The sequence below is a fragment of the Cygnus atratus genome, chromosome 4 (assembly GCF_013377495.2).
Source record: "Cygnus atratus isolate AKBS03 ecotype Queensland, Australia chromosome 4, CAtr_DNAZoo_HiC_assembly, whole genome shotgun sequence".
Taxonomy (NCBI): Eukaryota; Metazoa; Chordata; class Aves; order Anseriformes; family Anatidae; genus Cygnus; species Cygnus atratus.
In genome coordinates, this window is record NC_066365.1 from 36,457,233 (window position 1) to 36,478,889 (window position 21,657).

The 21,657-nt window shown below is 37.3% G+C and overlaps 1 protein-coding gene across 26 annotated transcripts in view; it reads left to right on the forward strand.

The window, feature by feature from the left end:
• INPP4B (inositol polyphosphate-4-phosphatase type II B) overlaps positions 1–21,657 on the forward strand; it is a 293,558-nt gene that overhangs the window by 207,086 nt on the left and 64,815 nt on the right. For all 26 annotated transcript variants that reach the window (XM_050710635.1, XM_050710636.1, XM_050710637.1 and 23 more), the window contains 3 exons: positions 2,332–2,436; positions 7,452–7,560; positions 16,523–16,700. In XM_050710635.1, coding sequence (XP_050566592.1) covers positions 2,332–2,436; positions 7,452–7,560; positions 16,523–16,700 — 392 coding nt within the window. The remainder of the gene's footprint in view (positions 1–2,331; positions 2,437–7,451; positions 7,561–16,522; positions 16,701–21,657) is intronic.

Sequence of the window (21,657 nt, forward strand, 5' to 3'; positions counted from 1 at the left end):
CCCGTGGTACGGAGCCATGTGGGAGCAGTTCTTGGAGAGCTGCTGCCTGTGGGCAGCCCCCACAGGATCAGTTCGGGAAGGACAGCATCCCGTGGGAGGGACCCCACGTGAAGCAGGGGCAGAGAGCGACCGTGAGGGAGCGGTGGAGATGAAGCGTTAGAGACTGACCACAGCCCCCATTCCCTGTTCCCCTGTGCTGCTTGGGGGGAGGAGGGAGAAGAGGGTGCAGGGGGGAAGGAAGGTGTTTTTTAGTTAGCTTTTAGTTTCTCACTGTGCTAGCCTGCTAGTGGTAGGCAATACATTATATTAATCTCTTTATGCTGAGTCTGTTTTGCCTGTGACAATAAGTGGTGAGTGATCTCCCTGTTCTCCTTGAGCCATTTCCATTGTATTTTCTTGCCTTTTCCTTTGAGGTGTGGGAGTGAGAGTGGTTGTGGTGGAGTTCAGCTGCCCAGCATAGTGAAACAACCATAATTATTTAGAAAAAACAACCATCCAAACAAAACATCCCACAAACCTGAAAATGAGTTTTATCACATGGATGATACTGGCAAATGTGGATGGAAATCTTTAATTCCACTGCATAGGTTTCTCATACCTGGGTAAACAGAGTTACTAATAGCAGTGGATTTTACTCACACGTTACTGGCACTGGAGCGGAAGGGTTTCTTGCTTCACAGGTATTCCCTGAAAAGAGGAGTAACAAGACTCAGCAATACTGTGTGCGTTCTACTTCAGCTCAGGACAGAAGTGTACTCCATGACGTGCAGGCTCTTTTCTACTCCCTCCTACACTTTTTTTGCTTGTCCCTTTTAATCGTCTCTCATCTCACTCTCTCATCTCACTCTCTTTTTAGTCCGTCAGTGTTTCCTTGTCTCAGATGGTTATCATCCCTCAGACTTTGACCCTGGTCTCAGCTGAATTCTCATAAATCATCTGCTCCCATTCTGTTTTCTTCCCTAATAATTTGTCTCCTCACCTGTGCTACTCCATTTTGTTTGTGACACAGTTCAAGTTCCCTTCACTGCTCATAATTTGGTCGTCCTGTGCTTTCCTGATGCATGTTTTCTCATTCCTATTCGTCCTCATGAATTACTCCTGTTTTCAACCTGTACCTGAGTTTCCCTATCAAATCTAAATGTAATTGACTCCTTACCAATCGCTTTTCTCATTACCTTTGCTTTAATTCTCCTTTCAAATTATTATTACTTGAAGTTGCTAACCTTAGATAGCAGCCTCCACAGGCCTACGACTATTTTAGGTGAAGTACCTGGCTTGGCTTTGTGTGAGTTTGGTAGTACCTCTGTAGCCTTGGTCTGGGGGGTCATTGGTGCTGTCTGGCAATATGGTTTGCAATGGAAGGCTAAAGCAGTTGTCTTGGAATTTATGGCACTTTCAGTAGATAACGTCTTGCAAATTTTGACTGAGTAAATCAAAAAAGAATTTCAAAAAAAATTTTTAACCTTCCCCCTCATTCCACAAGAAGAAGAAAAACTTTTTGAGAGAGACAATGAGGGTAGAGGAGAGAATTGTATCTGAATCAGAGAAATTTTAGTCCAAACAATTAGCAGATGGCTAAATGACAGGATACTGACAAAATGGTCTAAGTTAGTTATGCTACCTAAGTGAGAAGGTAGGATCACCTTTCTTTCTTCATCTACACCCTTTTGCTTTATATATATATGCCCTATCAAATATCTCCCCAAAAAATATTTTATTAGTCAGATTTTAATTATATTCCTATATGCCTATAATTATATTCCTATACAATAGAGTTGCTCATAAACTCACGCTTTTGAAGTATATAGCCAGATATTTTTTTTGGAGCTTTGTGCTTCTTGTGGTGCTGGATTTTTTAGAATAAAAATAATTTACAGCTTTCCTTAAACCAATTTACTTTGAACTTTCCAGGAAAAGTACGTAGCCCAGTCAACATATTTTTGTTTTAAGAAACAAAGGTTATTCAGTGAAAATATAGTGCCATCATAGTTCTGCACCCCTGTGTTTATTGAACAGAATAAACATAATACCCATTAACTGTGGCAATGTTTCCAGCAGGCTGCAGACCTACTTCAGACAGCAGGGAAAAAACGTCTATCACCTAGAATAAAAAATTAGATTGTTCTGTGAATTAAAAGCTGTTTTGTTGCATGCAGTATGGACACATGCTGAGACCCAGTTAGCGAACCATTCTTCTCCTAATATACAATTACACATTAAAAGTAAATTAAGGAAGGCTGCTAACGTACAAGTATTGTCCTCACATTAAAAAAACGACAAAACATCTGCTGGGTGCTTAAGATAATGATTCTTTAAACTTTTGTTTTTCAGGTTCTTCCTTCAAATCAAGCTGTAGCAAAGGAGAAAAAACATTGGAATTCATCCCAATAAATCTCCATTTGCAAAGAATGCACGTGCATAGTCCTCGATTGAAAGGTAAAGCATGTTCTGCAGAGAAATCCTCTGAGTATGAGAAAGTATACTTTGAAATACAATTAAACTTACAGCTGAGAGAGGCAGTTTCCATTTTAGCCCTTTCGAAGATGTAAGTATCTTAACTTACATATCTGGTTTCAAGAATCATCATCAGATGGACATAAAGTTTTCAAATGAAACATTACAACCACAGTAGGTCTGAAAGTTATGCTGTTTGTAGAGTTGAATCTTGGTCTTTTTTAACTTTTCACTTACTTGAAGGATACTGGCAGCAGTGTTATAAAATTTCATAGATGGGGCATAAAGATGCTTCAGAAAAAAAAGCACAGAAAGTAGTAGTAGTAGTAAGTTGATTTTTTCGGTAAATTTATGTGCTATTTAGACTTCAGATGAGTTTGGAATAATGCTGAGAAGGAAATAATTTCACAGGAAATAATTTGACTTAAAAACAAAACAAAGGAGATTAGTTTCATGTTTTTTTGGCTAACCACTGAATTTTGTATGGTATTAGCTTGTCTAAGATTTCTGAAATATGGCTTGATATAGAAAGTTCCTTATATGACTAGATGGCTGCTTTTTTCTTTTTAAAAAAACTAAGTTTCCAAATTCAGTATTTAATAACTTATACTCCTGTAGATATTCAGTGTTTAAATTTGTCACTTTATTTTTTTAATGGGTCCTACAAGCTCTGCAAGTGGACATTTCCTGTCTTTGTTTTGTGTCCCAATCTGGAACCTGCCCATTTTCCTTCATGGTTTGATTTCATTCTCTCAGGTTTGTGCACCTGCTTCTACACCCCAAACTTTCTGTTTTGGAAATTGCTTTGGAAATATTTCTAGAGCAACTGAGTATGTACTGTCCTTAGAGGACAACCCTGAAGTAAATCATGTAAAGAAAGAAATGACCAGCTAGCCCTTCCCTCACTTTTCTCTACAAATTCTGAAATCTGCACCCACACATACTGCTGTTTGAAATGGATGAGAAGTTATAAAAACCGAGAAATCAGGTCCTGTGTTTCAGCTATGCAAGGAATTTGTCTTGTCTTCTGAAGCCACAAACTTTGGATACTGACTGCAGATCTTGGAAAACTAAGGAGTGGTTAACTAAATTTCTTTTGAATTCTTTATTAATAAGTTCCAAGGAGTTTGTGCTCTTTTTGTTTTGATGACACTTAAAACAAATAAGCAAATGCAGAATATATGTGCATTGAAATACATTTGTAACCCTATGCATAGTTCAAAATATTATCATGTAACAGTGCAGAACTAATACTGTCATGTTTCACACTGACATGCTGCACAATGTTCAGTAAGATTCACGGCTTCTAGGGTATTGACTTAATTTTTCGCTGTGATCCATAGTGCCAATAGTAGTGGAAAAGCCAATCTTACCTGTCTTGTTTCTAAGGTGTTTTTTTCACTGTGCCACCAGAGATAATGGTAGAGCACATTAAATTTTCTCCCAGAGATTGCCTGGATGAACTCACCAGCCTAGGTGATGTAAGTAGCATGGTTCCACTAAGGACAATGTGACTTCTAAACTTAATATATCCTATTTCTCAGGAAGCTTAAATGAACCCAGTGCTGCTTGTGTCTAAATCAGCTTTTTCAGTGATACCCTGTGTCACATAAGCATTTGCTTAGTCTTAAAATGCAAATATCTTACTAATTGTGCTGAAAATAGAGAATTTACATCTTCTGGAAAGAGGGAATCATTTTCTGTAATGTCATTTTCTGTCATTCAGTAACTATACCAAAAAAAGTTTATGAAGATGAATGTACTTGTCTTTAGTTGGATAAATGATTTCTGTGTCTATTACTCAATGTCCTATCTGTTTAATTTATTGAAATAAGTTTCATTTTATGAGCACCAAAAAGCTACATCTTCTATTAGATGTATACTTATATTCTGATATTGTAGCAATTGCTGGTCATTCTGTCATAAGCAGCACTTTGATGTCAAGTTGCTCTTTCTCAACATGTGCTTTGCTTGCCATATATCAAAGGGCAGCTGGAGTATAACAGGGAGACTGAAGGGAAAAATAGAAAAGCCTACAAATATTCATAGGGATTGTGATTAAAGAAGCTGATGAGCAACAGTGTTGTCATTTACCCTTACGCTGTCAGATACTTTCAGTTTGTGAATGCAAGATAGGTTTTAATGACATCTGTCATATGTATACATATGGATGTGTTCTTTGTTCAATGTGTCAAGTAACAGGTTTGTTTTTATTGAACTGTGATTCAGGTTATTATATGGTACTGATGTGAAATAGAAAATGCCTGTGCATCTAACCTTCCAGTAGGAACAGCTTTGAGAAAAATGCTGTTTCTTTATGGAATAACTTCATCCCTATCCGTTTGATAAACATTGCATTTTCCTCTGTTCATCGTACTACAGAAGTTAAATTTATATATTGTCATAGCTTTGCTTTTGTCCCTGTTTATACAATAAGCACACTTGTTTAAAATGAAGAGATTTTCATTTTGCTTCTATGTCCAGTGCAAGACAATGATGGCCTCCTGTGAAGGTGAGCAGGTTGGTTCAAGTTCTAGGTTGAGCTGTGCTTGGCATAAAAATCCCTCTAGTCTTTATATTGACTGGGTAAAGCTCAGGTTTATGGAACTGTGTTGCTGTGGTTGTCACCATGTTGCACCTGGTTTATTCAGGAAGGAGTGCTGAGCAGGAAGTGCTGAATGGTGAAGGGACTGTTTTTTGGCAACTGTATAACCAGTGTTAGTGTTTCACTTGTGTAAGTAGGAGGTGCATGTACCTTTTGAGTCAGAATAATTAGAGTGAAATGTTTTATTTCAAGCTCAGTTTTCTTGTATTCTGATGCCTTTTTTCTCCTTCAAATTATGAACTAATTATTTGAGGGAGGGCTCATTCTCCCCTTCTTTTCCCCCTTTCTTTTGTATTAATTATTAATTTTTGTGGAGCATGCTGACAATACGGCACAGCTCCTACTACTCTCAGCTGCATTTTAAGCTTTGTCTCCACTGCGGAGTGTTGTCAGTGATAGTCTGTTCTTGACATGGGTAATGGTTATGAGTTACTGGAACATTTCTGTACCAGCACACTCATGCTGACACTGTTTGTCCTTCATGAGGAGCTGCATTGATGTGTAAGTGGAGCACATCACAAGGAATTCCTCCCAAGCCTTGCAGTACTTTCCAGTATAGCATGCTCTGGAAGGTGAGAGAGAGACAGCCCTGTGCCCGTCACCAGGGTCATAGTTGTTTTCTTTTTTGCTGCCCTCGCTCTCCCTTGTTCTCTTGCATGCAGGAGAGGTGCTCAGCTGGTCTGGGTATGTTTGGATCTGAAACAGTTGCTCTTCGTGCAAGGAAGGCCCCAGGCTGAATGAAAGTTGCCTTCTGGGTAAATCCCCTGGGATAGCTGTAAACAGCACCACTATTTTTAAGACAAAGTCAGCAAAAGCAGCAGGATTTAGTCTTGTATACGTTTTCCTATAGTTTTATGAGTTATCTGGAAACATAGCTGGATGCCACTGTCCAGTTAATCTGACAAGTTTCTCTCTTATTTTAGTCTCAAACCGCTGTTGTTTTAAGCGATAGAACTATTGTCAGCAGTGGAGGTCTGGTAGCAGAAGATTATGTGTTATGGATAGAACTTGCTGAAGACCTGAAAGAATGGGCTGTTTACGAATCTTGAGGCTCACATGAGGCTAATGAAATTATGTTGCTTCTCCTCAAGTGGGAATTGAAGAGCCACCAATTCATTAGAGTTCAAATCAATTTGAGCAAATATGCTTTGAGATTCAGCTCTGAAAGTAAAATGTAGTTCATTAGCTGTGAATCATTTGTACAGTGTTCTTGCTTCTAGGGATATTTATCATCAGAATGCAATAAAAGCTCTATTTTAGGGGAGGATGAGATTTTAATTTACATGGAAAGCTTCCTTGATGAATAAAACAACTCTCTCTCAATTAAAAAAATCCCGTTTCCTTTAGAAGAACATCTTAAAAATGCCTCAGTCTGACCTGTATTTTTATACTTCCAGTGAGCACAACATAGGTACTGCTTAATGCAGATGGAAATTCTGCACATGTAAATTTAAACTTTTGACAGAGTGATTGTGGTTTTGGGTGTAACTGTCTCCGTTTCTGTACTGACAATCACAAGCACAAAATGAGAGGCCGTTTTTAAAAAGATGTTCAATCTCCAGTTCTGGAAGCAGACGTCCATAGAAAATATCCATCATGCATGTCATTACGCACAGATTAACAACAGTTTGTCACATCAGCAAGAACTTCAATAGCATAGTTTATTTCCCATTTTGGTAACCTTTCAGTTGAAAATAAGAGACTTGTTCTGTGTTTATAATCATATATAGAAAGTAAATATATGTGATAGAGAAGGGCTCTTCAACTTAGCTTTAAGCAGGTAGTCATACCTGAAGGCAGAAGCTAAATAAATTCAAACTAGAAATGAAGTGGAAACTTTTACTAGTCAGGAGCCCCTTCTGTGGGAATGCAAGGAATTCATTGTCACCTAAAGTCTTTAAATCAACTTAAGAAAAAAAAAATGCCCTCACTCAACCAGAAGACATTAGCTTGATGCAGTAATCATTAGCTGCAATTCTGTAACTTGTATTATTCAGGTAGTCAGACTACTTCATCATGATGGTTTCTTAACTCTAAAATGCATGAATCTGTGCGTTTCAGTATGATTTCAAGTTAAATAATGAAAGAAGTAATAAAGTGAAATACACAAATGACCAATTTACTTTACAACTTTGTAAACCACAGAGCTAGAGTATTTTTCTACATTGTGGCATATAATAGATGTAGTAATAAATCAGGTAAACTTTCTGAGGTGTGCAAGTGTAAAAATATTAACTAGCTCCTGGGCCTTCTTGAGATTGATTCTCAATTATTCCTTGAAAATAATAAAGACTTGTTCTCCTAATGTCTTGTAGAGTAGCATTGCTATAGCATTGCCATGTTTTGGGCATAGGTGCATACAAATCTCTGTGCTTGTCTCTTCCTGTTTCAGATGCTTTGTATGATGTAATCACCGTGGGAGCCCCAGCAGCACATTTCCAGGGGTTTAAGAATGGTGGTCTCCGAAAGCTGCTGAGTAAATTTGAGGCAGAAAGGCGAAAGTAAGTATTTCTGTAATAGCTAGGAAAAGATCATTAAAGCTGCATTGTAATATTAGGAGCTCGTTGAGTTACAGAACAGTTTCCCCCTGCTGGATGCATGGAAGATGAAAATCTAGTACAACTGGACAATGATTCATTCATAAAATAACTTCATCTTCCCTGCTTTGCTAGATGGCAAAATTGAAGCAAAATTTACTTGTAATGCCAAGATTTATTTTGGACATGAACACACAATTGTGAAATTTTCTTCCCATATTTCAGGAAGCCTGAGGAGTACCTATACTTGAAAACATGCTCCTCAGAATGAGTGATCTCTTCTGTAATACTTGTGACCAAGTAGGAAGCAGCTATAGACAACTTTTCAATTAAAAAAAAAAATGGTTTGCAGTAGCATCTTCATTTTTGACAACCCTGGGCACGTCTGCAAAAAAATCTTTCCAGCTTGACAAGCTGTCACTGGTAGCACCCATAGTTGTAACTGCTCTGCACTTGGACAAACTGTCCCACACTGTGCAATCAATGGCACAGCATTTGAAAGGAGGTACGTGTGTATGCTAATCTAAATCGTCACAATTCTTCATAGAAAATTAATTTCATTCGATTCATATTTGGTGTTCCAAAATATTTAATAGATACCATATCGTAAGGAATGAAAGGATAAATTATAAAAACCTACTGTTAACTTTGAAGTTGGCTAGAAGTGAAGTTGACTACAAGTTGACATTACTGTTTAAAAAAAAAAAAACACCAGCAGATGCATTTGCTTTGAAAACTGTAATGAAAACTGTATTTTTTAATTTTATTTTACTGTTTTGCACTGCATGGGCATAAAAACCTTATTCTGTGGCTGCTTCTGGTGACAAAACTTGCCAATGAAATATAAATATTGTTTATCATTAGAGACCTGTGGATGGACTTCGTGTTGACAGTAGGTACCTAATCTCCTGCCAGCAGACTGGTGCAGGCAGCCTTATTACCGTGAACAGGAGGCCTATAAATTTCCTGCTTCCTTACGAAGAAAATGTCTGAAGACATTTCATGAAGTATCTGTTGTCAGTGTTTCAAAATAATCTCCGAAGCTCTGTTCATCTGATGCGTTAAATACAAACATCATATTTAAGTACTATTTCAACTATTTTAATAAGATGGATAAGGAGACACTCTTTATTATCTTTTATTAAAAGAGATTAAAGTTCTAAATAACATGAAGAATTCTACAGTTCTAGCCCTCAAAATATTCAGCTTTCAGAAAATGAACCGTCTCTCACTTGCATTGTCTTGGAACTTATCCACACTGACAGAATATGATTTCCCAAACTGGAGGATAGCTGCGAGGTAAACTTGAAATGATTATCTGTGATTTATGTTAATTGGAGAAAAAAAGGGAAAATGCCTCGTAGCAAAGAGTCATAGTCTTTATTGAGGTCTTTCTGGAAAAGACCTGCAGCATCTCTTAGGAATGAATAGCCAATGCCCTTGTTTCATAGTTGCCTGTAACAGGAGAGAAGAACATTGGCTAGACCTTTGGATCCTGTGCAGTGTTAAGTGTCAAAAGGCTAGAATGGCAATGGATACTCATTGCAGCACAGCCTCTTCTCGTTTATATTCATTCATCTTGATTTCACTGACCTAAACTATATAGATCTCTGAGTTCATAGAGGATTGTGTTCAGGATCAGGTTTTATTAAGGCATTTCATACCTATTTCAGAGTGCCTACACATCCTCATATATTTGCCCTGCTTCTGAGACTTTTCTGCATCTCTCAGAAGCACCTCTATTTTGGTGACTTTCAAGGACATCAAACTGGACTGTTATTCTGGCAGTCCAGTTTTCTTTGTTTCTCTCTTCCCCTGGAAGAGCAAAAGTCTGTCTTTAGGACTAGCAAGGGAAACTCTGTCGCTATCCTTTCAGATGATTTGTAGGAAAAACAAAAAAAACTGGAGTCAGGATAACAGACTTAAGTTTGAGCACTGACAATAGGGGACTGCAGTTTTTAGTGAATCACTTACCACTCCTTAAGAAAGGGTTGCTCAGTGTATGAATTCCCACAAAGTAGAAAGAAGGGAACCTCCAGAAGTCATCTTCTCTTCTGTTGCTGAGAAGAGTTTCAAGGAAACTCCACACATTTTTTTTGGTCTTGAGTTGGAAGAACTTGGGTGGGTCAAAAGATAGGAGAAAGCATGCTCTGAATGGGATCTCACTTCTTTGAAAATTCAGGAGTGGAAGTGCTTTAAATAGGTACTTGAAAAGGCTGTTCTCATTCTTACCATGGAGAAATTTCTTTCGCTATGGCAATGACAACTTTATTTTATATGCACCTGTTTATTTAACTGCATGAGGATGCTTTGAGGACACTTGGCATTTCTGGGGGCAGCTTTTACAATTTAAATTTTCTGTTTTACAATTGGAGCAGCTTTTCTGAAGCTTTGGTTGAAGGAAGAAATGACACCTTGAGATATCAATCAGAATATGAAATGAGCAGGAAAAAAAAAATGCAGATTTAGCTGCCATTTCCTCTAGGCTAACTGAGCTAAAGACCTGGAGAAAGATGTGGGAAGAGATTATTTCTCAATCCAGTCCCGGTAGCTTTCAAGACATCATTGTCGATGCATATGACAGAATGTCTTGCATGCATTTGACCTTCAGGCTGATTAGTAGAACAGTTTACTGAAATATTCAACAGTGTCAGCATATCACAAAATATTCCTTGCTCAAACGTGTGCTTGTGGAATTAACAGACAAGAGGAAGTGTTAACTGGTAGCAAGGTTATATCTCACTTCGCAAGATGTAATTGCATTTGCAGTTGCCAAACCAAAACAACAATTAAACGTATGTTTCATGAAAGTTTATCAGAGGAATGTGTAGTAAGTATATTGTTTGAAGATGTGTGGCATATTTTCTATGACATGGAATATAGATTTTTGTACAGACCAAAGAGGGGAAGTTTTTGTAATATTTATTTAAAACGCAGTATATTTACTTAACTTTCTTTTGCTTATCCCCAAGCAAGTAATCCTAAAAAATAAAAATAAATTGAAAAATATGGTCTTGAGTAAGAGATGAAAAAAGTTTTTCAGGTGAAAAACAGCACTTGGCCATATATGATCTGAAGTGAGGCGCATTGCTTTACAACCCATTCATAATCTTTACAGTTCTTCATCTGCAGCAAAGTGGCAAATAAACTGCCTCAGCACTACAAACATCAAGCATGTCTATAAGGCATAACTGTATTGTGTTTGTCCCTGTAGTAGCTAGTAGTGAACTTCACAAGAACTTCATAAGTAAGAAAAAAGATGCTTTTCTTAATCGTTTAGGCATGGCACCATTTAAATAACTGAAATATGCTGATTCAAGTATGTCAAATCATTGCAGAGTAATGCAATTAATTATATGTGTATGAAATACATTTATCCTATTTTTTTTCATTATACGATATTGGTTCTTATTACTTACTTTCTTCCTTATTTGTACCTAAAAGAGAAAGTAAATCAGTTGTTCAGATTCAGTCTTCTGTTGGCCTGCTAGTATAGATTACTTCTCCAACCAGCAAATGAAAGAGCTCATCTTCTCATCAGTCTAGATGGCACAGCAAATCTTTATTTGTAGAGTTCAGTTGTGCAGGTAGGCATTCTGTAAGTTATACCCATATTATGCCTCACTGTTTTAAGTGTTCATAAATCACTTTCAAGCTACTCTAATAGCTGTTTTATCTTATTTTCTTAAACTTATAATTACAAGCATTTTAATGCCCAAGTACTAATCATCAGGAAGAACAGAGGTGTCCCAGAAGCTGCACTAGGTTTTGTGATTCACTATTGTTTTTTAATACCATTTCTAGCAGATCCTTTAAAAAGCGGGTTTTTTAAAAAGAATCCTGCTTTAAATTAGTGCAAACTTCAAGCTAAGAGAGTACTGGAAGGTTGATTTTTTTTTTTTTTTTTTTTTTGGGGGGGGGGAATCGTCATTATTTGATTTGAGTATGAATTTTCGAAAAGGCCCCTTTTTCATTTGATAAGGCCTAGATCTTTGGTCAAGGTGTGAGGTATGCTTCTTCATTAGCATACTCATTAACAGAGGTTTTATTAAAACTGAGATCTTCAGGGTTCCTATACCTGATTTTCATAATTTTCACCTATTTCTATTCTGTGAGGAATCTGAAACGGTACTGTTTCAAGGAAAAGCATAGACATGTTGAAACAATAATGATTTGTGTTTGATGTAATTGGAACCTTAATTCTACAGGGAGATCACAGACTGTTATGCACAGTACTTTTCACAGAGACGTTCTTTGCTCACTCTCTCTCTTTTCATGTGTGCGTGTATGTCTATAATTATATATATATGTATATATATATGAGAGAGAGACAGACTTCATGGAAATGAATGGTTTTTGACAGACCATAAAATCAATGTTTAAGGTTGTTGGAAGTTTTACTGAGAAACTGCCACAGTTTTTGTGCTATTTATTGATATAAAAATCTCATCACAGTATTTTTCAGCCACTAGGCTCTCTAGACAAAATTGCCTGAAGCTTTTCCTTAAACAAGCCTGAAAGAAAGGTTACTGGGACTGGCAAAGAAAGGGAAGAAGGGGTTTAGGGGTGCTTCACATACAAAGGTTAGAAAGGATCGTCCTTTGGAGAACAAGAAACTATTTCTTCTATGTGGGCTGCAGGAGTGATAAGAAGAAAGTCGATCCATGACTTTGCCAACCTTTCTCTGTGTAATGAAAGAGTAGGGCAGCACTTCTACATTTTAAACAATTTAGGGGTATATGCTGTCTTCCTGATGTAATGTACACCTCAGCAGGCTGCCAGGAAATGGTTAAATTGAAAGGTGTCATTTACCCTCAGTTTTGTGGTAAGGCATGAAAGCTTGTCTCGTCTGCTAAGAACCTTGCTCAGTTACCCTGGATGAGCTTCTCCCCTATGTTAAAGGTTACTTTCATCTTTCCACCAATGCAAAGATACCCAAAAATTAATTTGAAGAACTACAGAAGGCTTTCCATAGGCATTCAAGCTTCCTGGGGTGAGTCTTTCTAGGAAGACTCTTTGCCATTATGGCATCCATTCTAACTAGGTCGATGTGGGGCAGATGGAGGGCATCCTGACTTTTGTCGTTACTAGAACTCATGTCCCATTGCCAGTTGAAGATATTGATGTAGTGTTTCTCCAAGAGTCAGCTAGGAATTAAGAGGCAATAGAAGAAAATCAAGAGAAGCTCTATGCATACAACCTAGATCATCACTTCAAGATGGGGATTCAGACTTCATAAGTAAAGATGAATTAGAACCAGTAATATATCTTCATTTTCCTTAGTATTCAAAACAAATTTCAAGTTTCAAAGGAATCTTATAGAAAGAAATTATAAAAATCCATTGGAACATCTGATTTCTCCTGTTTTCAAACTCTCAGCCCTGATCACATAGCTTGGTTTTATTTCCTGATATGGTGAATTGTCCTGTTTTTTATGTAATCAACTGACTTTTGATCATAACTTTCCACTTCATACAGGATACGTGAGATCCTTTAAAAACAAGCCACTGTGCTGGTAGTTTCAGTAACATACATAAGCTCAACATTACCTGGGAGGAGGTTTTTGTGTTATGTTCCTTAACTGTATTCTGGATATTGATGTCTGCAGTTTTTACTGTGAAAAATGTAAGGTCAAATGTTCATTGTTAAAAAGATTTTAACCCAGTCCCAGATGGTGACAATTTAACTCAGTTACACAAATGACTTAGTTAACAGCAGGAGTAGAGTTACTCTGAGTGTCATTAAAAAATTAGATGTTTAGCATATTGCAATATTTATTCTCAGACAAAAACTTTGTTAACTTAAAGTTAAAATTGCAGATTTAGTCAATATAGTCCTTATCCAATTACATAATATTGTTATTAAAGCAATTCTAAAACTTAAGTGACCATTGACACTCGTGTGTGTAGTCAATGATGGTGCCAAGATGCAGAAGTCATTTTCTATGCTAAGTGAAACCTCTGAAACTTAACCCAGAAGACGTTATTATAGACTTTCAAAAGATACATAATTAATAATATATTTTATATATCAAGGATAATTTTTCATTGTGTTGCTGATTTCCTGCACTGGGCCTACCCGTGTGTCTTTTACCTAATGCAGAAGTTTCTTCTTACCTGTTATTCCTTTCATCTGGTTTCTACATTAGAACACCTGTAGAAGGTTTCTCTGTATTCTGTGTGTATTCTATGGGCAGCAGCGTCTTTCAAGTAGTATTACTGATGTGCATTAACTATATCTAGCAGCAAGGTCTAATAGTACTTATTTATAAGGAGGCTTATTTCAGAGAATTGGAAGCATAAATGCCTTTTCATGAATGGTAAGGCCACAGAAAATCTCAGGCTAATCTTAGATGCAACAGTGTTGAGAAACAGCAATTATAAATGTCAGATATCCTGCCAGGCATGTTGTATCTGAAAAACAATAGCTCACTTTCTCTGGACTTGTACTCAAAAAAAAAAAAAAAAAAAAAAAAAAGTACCTTCAAGTTCTTGAAAGAAACTGAATGTTTGGAGTTGTTTTGTGTTTTCCGGGGCTCGGGGGAAAGGTTAAAATTAGCTAAATCATGAGGCTTGATAGGAAATTTTATTCTAAAGAAAGAGTAATTATCTCTTCACAATTTCCTTTATTTAAAAGCTATAACTGACTTTATTAGAATGAGACCTACCCACAGGGTTAGCATCTCTCTGTCTGTCTTATAGCATTGTCTGTAGCTTTTCTGCTGCAATATTCACTGAAGCTTAGAGTTGGGAGATCAGTGAAAAAGATATGGGAATTAAGGGCTGAGGGGAATCCCAGAATGGAGTATGTGCATGGTGAGCTTGATAACAGTGTTAGCGAAATTCAGCCTGCAAAAAGGCTGTTTGATAAAGGGAGGAAGAAGACTGAAGGGGAATTATGGATTATTCAGTGCTAAGACTGTCTTCCCTACAATTAATATTGACTATTAATCTTTGTCTGTGCCCTCTCTACTGAGTCTGTCAGCTTGAGAGTTGCAGTAGATGTAGCAATAGATCTAATCTGACTGACAGTGTTGCCACCTTGAAGGCAGAGCTGTGACCATTTCCTCATTTCTTAGAGGGGCAAGATTTTTTTTTTCACGATTCATTAGGAGAGATGGTTTCAGCAATTTGTTTTGTTGAAATATTCAGAGTTCTGCCCTCTGCACTTAGTAGCCAGTACCTCATTTAGTGGACTGTGAATTGGAGACATCGTAATTTTGGTGTGGTTGACAGCATGGCAATGCCTCACTGAATCAGATGTCATTCATCCTGACCGCTTCTACAAAGAATTATATCTAAAAATGGAGGCATTAGTGAAAGAAAATTAGCATGAGGTATTGTGTGATTTGGGACAGTAACTCTGCCAAGTACCTAAGCAAGATGCTTAACTTTAAGACTGCTTCAATCTATTCTTATTTGCAAAAAGATTTAAGCCTTCTAGATTTTGCAGGAGACACTTCATTTGGACTTCTGAATGTGTGTATGTCTGTCTTATATCCAATTAAATTTAATTTCTTATTTATAGAAAGCTAATGAGTGGGAACTGGAAGAGATAATAAAGAGAAAATGGGAGTGAAGGGGTCTGAAAAAAAAGAGACTGAAACGAAAAGCAACTATCATTGAAGTTCAAAGAACTGCTTGAGTGTCAAAATTCAGGTCTTGATCTTGAAGTTAAGATATAAAACTTGGGGGGGGGCAGAAGAGTCAGAAGGGCAGAAGAGAGGCAAGGATGAATGAAGAAAAGACGCAAGGGGAAAGAGGAGATGCATACAAGGGCAGCTGGGGAGTGTGTGCAATGCTCTGTCATTGTTGATGTTCCAGGAGCTGCTTGGTGACAACTAAATACATATTAATAATTACATGAGGTAGCCAACTGGGCATTTCATGTACAGGCTTTTAGAACTGCCTGATTACTGTGTTTTTTATCCCAGAAGTCATTAGGTCCTGTCATACCTGTTCCTTGAGGTCTCCATTGAGTGGTTAATCAAGTGAAAGCTGTTGAAAACAATGCATAAACTTCATGTTGTGCACAGGGTACAGAGGAGTAAAGTAGACTGGGCACCCATGTTTTGTATGCTGCCCTCTTTTTTTTTTTTTCTTCCTGTGTTAACGTTACAAGTTAGTCTGAATCTGCAAAACACTGGTTTCTCTGAAGGACTGCAGCAGGGCTTTATAAAAGGAAGGATTGTGTGCAGGACTTCTAGGTGGGAAGATGTATGGTACAGCAAAATACTAGTAAGACTGCACAGTGCTTAAAAATGGTCTTTTGGAATAATGGGATAAAAGGATATTGTATAATTAGTAAGTGTTGGGGAAGAGGGGATAAATTTTCAGAAGGAAAAAAAATCATGCAAATAAAGTGCAGTAGTTTTTAAACAGTTAAAGTTAGCAGTATGCGCTTGTGTGTTTTTGTGGTAATTAACTTCATATTTCCCTTTGATCCCCCATTTCTGTGTCTCTTCTTGCAAACTAGACACATTGTCAAACTAGACACATTGCTTTTCTTAGAAATAACTTTATTGGAAATAATGTAGTTATTAATATGAAAGGGGAATTGAGATGGAAAAGTAAAGGAGCCTTTTGCTCTTTGTGATCATCATCTGACCTGGTCAAACCTTTCTTTTCTCCAGAATCACATGTAAAAAAAAAAAAAAAAAAATAAGGAAAATAGATTTTTGTTTATTTTAGTCAAAAATAGGTTGAACAGTACTACCTGGATGTTTGGTGGTGGGCAGTCCATTATCCTCTAATGTTCAAATAAGGGTTTGTTTTTACCCTTACAGGAAGGAGCATTTCAATCATATCAGTCAAGTTTGGGTATCCGTCATTCTTACAACATTAATGTTAATATTTTTAGCACATTAAGCATGGTTAGTAATAGCAGAAATCATTTTGACATTGTCTCTCTTTCTGTGTTGTTACAGTACTGGATACCAGTGTATTTACTATTCACCTGAAAACACAGCCAAGGCAAAAGAAGTTCTCAGCAACATCAATCATCTACAACCTCTCATATCAAGCCATGCAGACCTGCTGCTTAATTCTGCAAGCCAGCATTCTCCGGACAGCTTGAAGAACTCTTTAAAGATGCTTTCAGAAAAAGTAAGATTCAAATCTTCACTGCAATGGAAAATGGAATAACCAAGTCTCTAGCTGCTGGGTTTTTTTTCCTGCATAAGTTGCCTTTCATAGCATCAAGAAATGTTATATAAGCTCTGTTAAAATAAGCTTCAAAATGTTGCCATCAGGAAAAAAAAAAAAAAATTTTGCATTTCTGTAGGCTTTCCATGTAGAAAATTAATGAAATTTATAAGGGTTGTCTTTATTTGAAAGTATAATTAACTTAATTTCATGTGTCTTTGTTATCCTCTAGTAGCCACATACTGAGGTTTTTCAAAAATAGGTTATTGTAAGTAATTTGGAGGATATGTGGTAGGATAAACTGTTATTTCTCTTTCTGTGATACTTCAAACTACTGTCTATGGGAGGTAGCTCAAGCCAGTGCTTAAGGTTTAGAATAATAGCATGACCAGAAATGGCGATGTGGTTTGGAAGGATAAGTTGGAACCAGGAGGTCTCAAATTTTAATCCTCTTTCTTCGATTATTTCCTTCTGTAGCTGTAGGCACCTCCTCATCTTAGTTTCTTTAGCTCTAAATTAAGGAAGATAATATTTTCCACCTGTCTCTGAGTGATTTTGGAGATTAGCTAAAGTCTGTGAAGTACTTTTAAGCATATGTTATCCTGTGAAAATATTAAGCACTATAGCTATAGCCAAAGGGGTTTAAAAAAGTTTCCCATCGCTTCATGGGCCATACCTTCTGTAACGTGATCTCAATATGACTTAATAGCACTATCAGTAATCATTTCAATATATCTTCAGCTATTGGAAGTTGCGACCCCTATGGTCTGTTGAGCACTATTATCCCAGCAGTACATCATTCAATGTGAGAGTTTCAAATCTCAATACTGAGCTCAGTCACATACTGTGAAGGCATTATGTTGGAGCCACAGGGGGAGACAAATGTTGTTCTCGGTTAAAGATGTGTATATCCACAGTAACTTTAGAAATAGTTGAGTAGCTGCAAATGTAAGGGATACATAGGACAGTAGAATTCAGCTTGGAAACAAGAGGGAGGAATATAGTTTCATTTTGTGGCAATTGTAGCCTACCTTTCAATGTAGTACCGAAGGAGGCCTTTTTTAGCTGCTCATGGAAAAGGTACAGCTGCTCTATTAGGAGTTAGTTCAAAGAAAAATGTATGTGCAGGTATATTCCCACGTTTAGTCTGAGGAGAAGAGGACAAGTGAAAAAGGGCTTGGGATTATTACTGAGGAAGCTGGTATGGAAGGACAGCTGCTTATAGAGAAGGAATGAGAGCTGGGGAGGAAAGGAAGGACCAAGGAACAACTTAGGGAAGCACAAGGCTGAGCTTCAAAAACTCCCATTGACCAAACCCACTTGGTGCTACAATTAGATCCCTTATGGTTAACACAAAGCAGTATCTCAATATTGTAAGATAACTTACTTCTCCATCTATATCATCTGGTAGAGTATGAGAGGGTCACGGCTTAGAAGAGTGTCCCTGATAATTAAGAGAGCTTGGCATACTTTTCTGGTGAGAATTATGTGATGCCTACCTGTGTTTTTGAGGCACATCAGATGCTGTTGCTCTCCCACCTTTTGTGTACCTTTTACATGTAAGAAAGTAATGTTCTATGACTTAACTTGATACACATTTAGAAATTAAACAGATGTTTGAAGAAGTTGGGAAAAACAATTTGGCTGGTGATTAAATTTCTGGAGTTTATTTAAAAGCATATTGTTTTTAACCTTAAGATGGTACTAAAATTCATATAGAGAATGATTCCTTCTAAAATATTAGGTAGCAGTAAATAAACCTGAGCTATGAAAAACATGAATTACAGTTAGGTATTTTTGTTAGAAATGGAGGGACTGGCTGCACATGTTGGAAGTGAAAATTAAATAATTCCACTGCTGCTTATTTTCTTATATTGAGCTTATTTTCTCATATTAAGCATGGTTTTACTTCTCTGTGTATGATTTGCAATTTACTGTACAGTTTTCCTGAGACTAATCTTTTATCAACGTTTTCTGTTAATTGATTAAAGAAGCCTTTAGCTGTCGACAAGTGTATCAGCATTTGCAGCTTGCAGAAGGCTTGATAAATTCATTTTCCAGCTATGCCTATCTTTATTTGCAGAAATACTCTTTAGTCAAGTATTCAAAAGAACTTGCAAAGTTTACATTTCTTTGTATATACTTGTTTTGTGCCTTCTATAAAATTTTATAAATAGTGATGTTCTGCAAATTTAGCTGTATTTAGCTGTAAAAAACTGTAGTTAAATGTAGGTTGTTGTTAAACCAATGGAATCGTTGAATGGAATTTCATTACAGAAGAATTTTAGTCTCTCTATGAAAAAACAGAGATTCACTTCCATGCCAACTTGCTTTTTTAAAATACATTTTCCCTATAACATATTTACATTGAAATTAAATTCAATAAACTTAAACTTTTCAGATAGTTACCTAATATGCATCTCAGTCATAGTGGACATTTCTGACTTTAAGTTGTCCAATACTTTTAAAACTCAAAGCTTTTTTTTTTTTTTTTTTGAATTTACCATTCCTCATGCGGAGACCCAATATGATCTCAAGCAAATCTTGAGGGGGAAGGGAGGTACCTCAAACCTCAGCAAAACCATGGTATTGCCCTTTGTAAGGACAGATAAATAGTTTGGGCTATTCTAATAGGAATTGCAGGACAGCCTTGAAGAGAAGCTTCGCTGTTACCATGCGAGACAAGACAACTGTGGGAATCAAAATTTGTCTTGTCTTTATAGGAGATTTTGATAGGGTTTGGTGGCAATATTACCCAAAGACTGTTTTCTGAGCATGCACCATGTAGAGGCTGGAAATGTAGAAAACTGAAATAGTCTTACAGTGCAGCTCAGGACTGCAGTGAGGCAGTACTGAAGGGCTACAAGTAAGATAATTGTCTCTAAGTACCCTTTCCCTAAGTTAGTTTCCCTAAGTTAAGGCACTAAGTTAGTAAGAAGGTGGCAGAACGGGTCTGATAAATTGAGAGAATTAAGCAGTGTTTCTCAAGCCCAATCACTAAAGAATCCCAAATCAGGTCAAAAACAAGTCTTAATTAAAATAATAATAATAATAATAATGACTTAGCTTAGATATTCCTATGGTTGTTCTCTTGAGCCTTGTGAGTTTTGTGTGTAGCAAATTCTCAGGCTTTCTCTGTGCAACCATTAAGGATCAAAATAGTTTTCTTTTTTTTCCCCAAAACATTATGAAACCTGTAAAGAACAGACACTTCTCATGCAGGTTCCCAACCTCAGCAGCTGGGTCTTAAAGGAAAACCACAATTCTTTGGAGCATTGTGGTCTAAGAGTCAGCTTTTGAGGGGGTATGGAAGGAAGAAACCATGGAAAGAAGTAAGTTGAGTATGAGTGGAGGCTTATAAAAGTAAAGCAAGTACTAGCAAAAAGGGATTGGAGAGGAACAGAAGGAAGGAGTGCAGAAACTGGAAGAAAGATTTCCAGGAAGCTAGAGGCTGATACTTAAAACTTGGTGGGTGTTATTAAGGTATGAAAGGAATGAGAAAGTGTTTCGTCAACCTGTGAACCAGGGCATCTGCCCAGGGAGAGGAGCTAGAGCAGCGTGGGTGGGCTGTGGTGTATTGACGGGGTGTATGCTCTCCCGTCTCTGACAGATGAACCCTGATGAGCATTGTTGTAAAATAACCAAAATTGTGACTCTCCCCAGCTGTCTGTCTCCGCTGCTTTGCTAGTGGTTGCTGCCATGTAGTGAAAAGGGTTGTGTGCTTGCGCCTCATCCTCTGCAGCTCAGCTGTTTGTGTCAGCTGATGAAGTGGACAGGCCAGCAGAGATAGGGCCCCATGTTGTGTGCGACGGGTGTGCATGGCACATGGGTAACAAGAGCAAGTATGGAGAACCAGAGCTCCTTGAAAGGCAGTGCTTGAAGGATATAATAGCCCAAATTAAAATAAAGAGTTGGGAGGAACAATCTTCTGCCAGGATAGAAAAAGTTGACAGAGCACATCTAGTGGCTTGTAAGGATAAGATTTGTTTCATGGTTTTCTGCATGCCTTCGTTATACTGAGGATTTGTAAAACCTTGGGAAGTGAGGATTTCCCATACTCATTGAAGCAAGTCTAATTATGGAGCACTGGCATACTGTTAGGAAAATGATCTAGTCCTCGGTTAATTTTTCATCTTTTTCTTATGGGGGCTCCAAAAGCCTTTTGCACTGAGATGCAGTGGAACTAATAAAATGCTAATTTACATTCTCATCCCTGAATTCATCTGTTTGCAGTATCATACTTCATATTGCAACTTGATGGTAACTTGAGAATGACTATGAAAATATCAGTCGAGAATTTTATGCAGTTATTTAGAGACAGAGGCTGGAGATGCTAAAGACCATATGCAGAAAGCAGGGGCATTAACATTTTTGCTTTTCTTCTTATGGTAGAAGTAAATAATGCAGGGAGATGGGAGGCTTTTAAAAATAAGGTGATTTTCCATCAGTCATAGTCAACAAGAACTTAAAAATGATAGTGATAGTCAATTGAGTAACATTCTCAGAGAGCCTGGAAAAATTACTTCAAGGGTTCCTTTCTTAAAAAATAAATTAATTAAAGGTGGAAATTGTGAGCCATCACCTGCCCTGATACTCAGGTTAGTACCTGCAGGTACCACAGTTTATACCTGGAAACACTGCTTTTATAGATACTTCAGTTTTGTCAGTGTAGTGGAGTGTTTTTATTCAAGGAGATTCTTATATTTGTTAATTATGTTTTTTTCTAACACTTACTTGGATATGATTGAGCAGTGGTTGGGTGCTCTTGGAACTGGTCCTTGTAGAGGCTTGTCTCTGCAGGCACAATTTAGAGCTCAAACGAGAGGATTGTGTGAAAAGGTGGTGACCTCTGACAGGTACAGTTCTTTTGTGTTAATCTGTGCAACAATGGGATTGTAGAATGCGATGATGTCCCCCA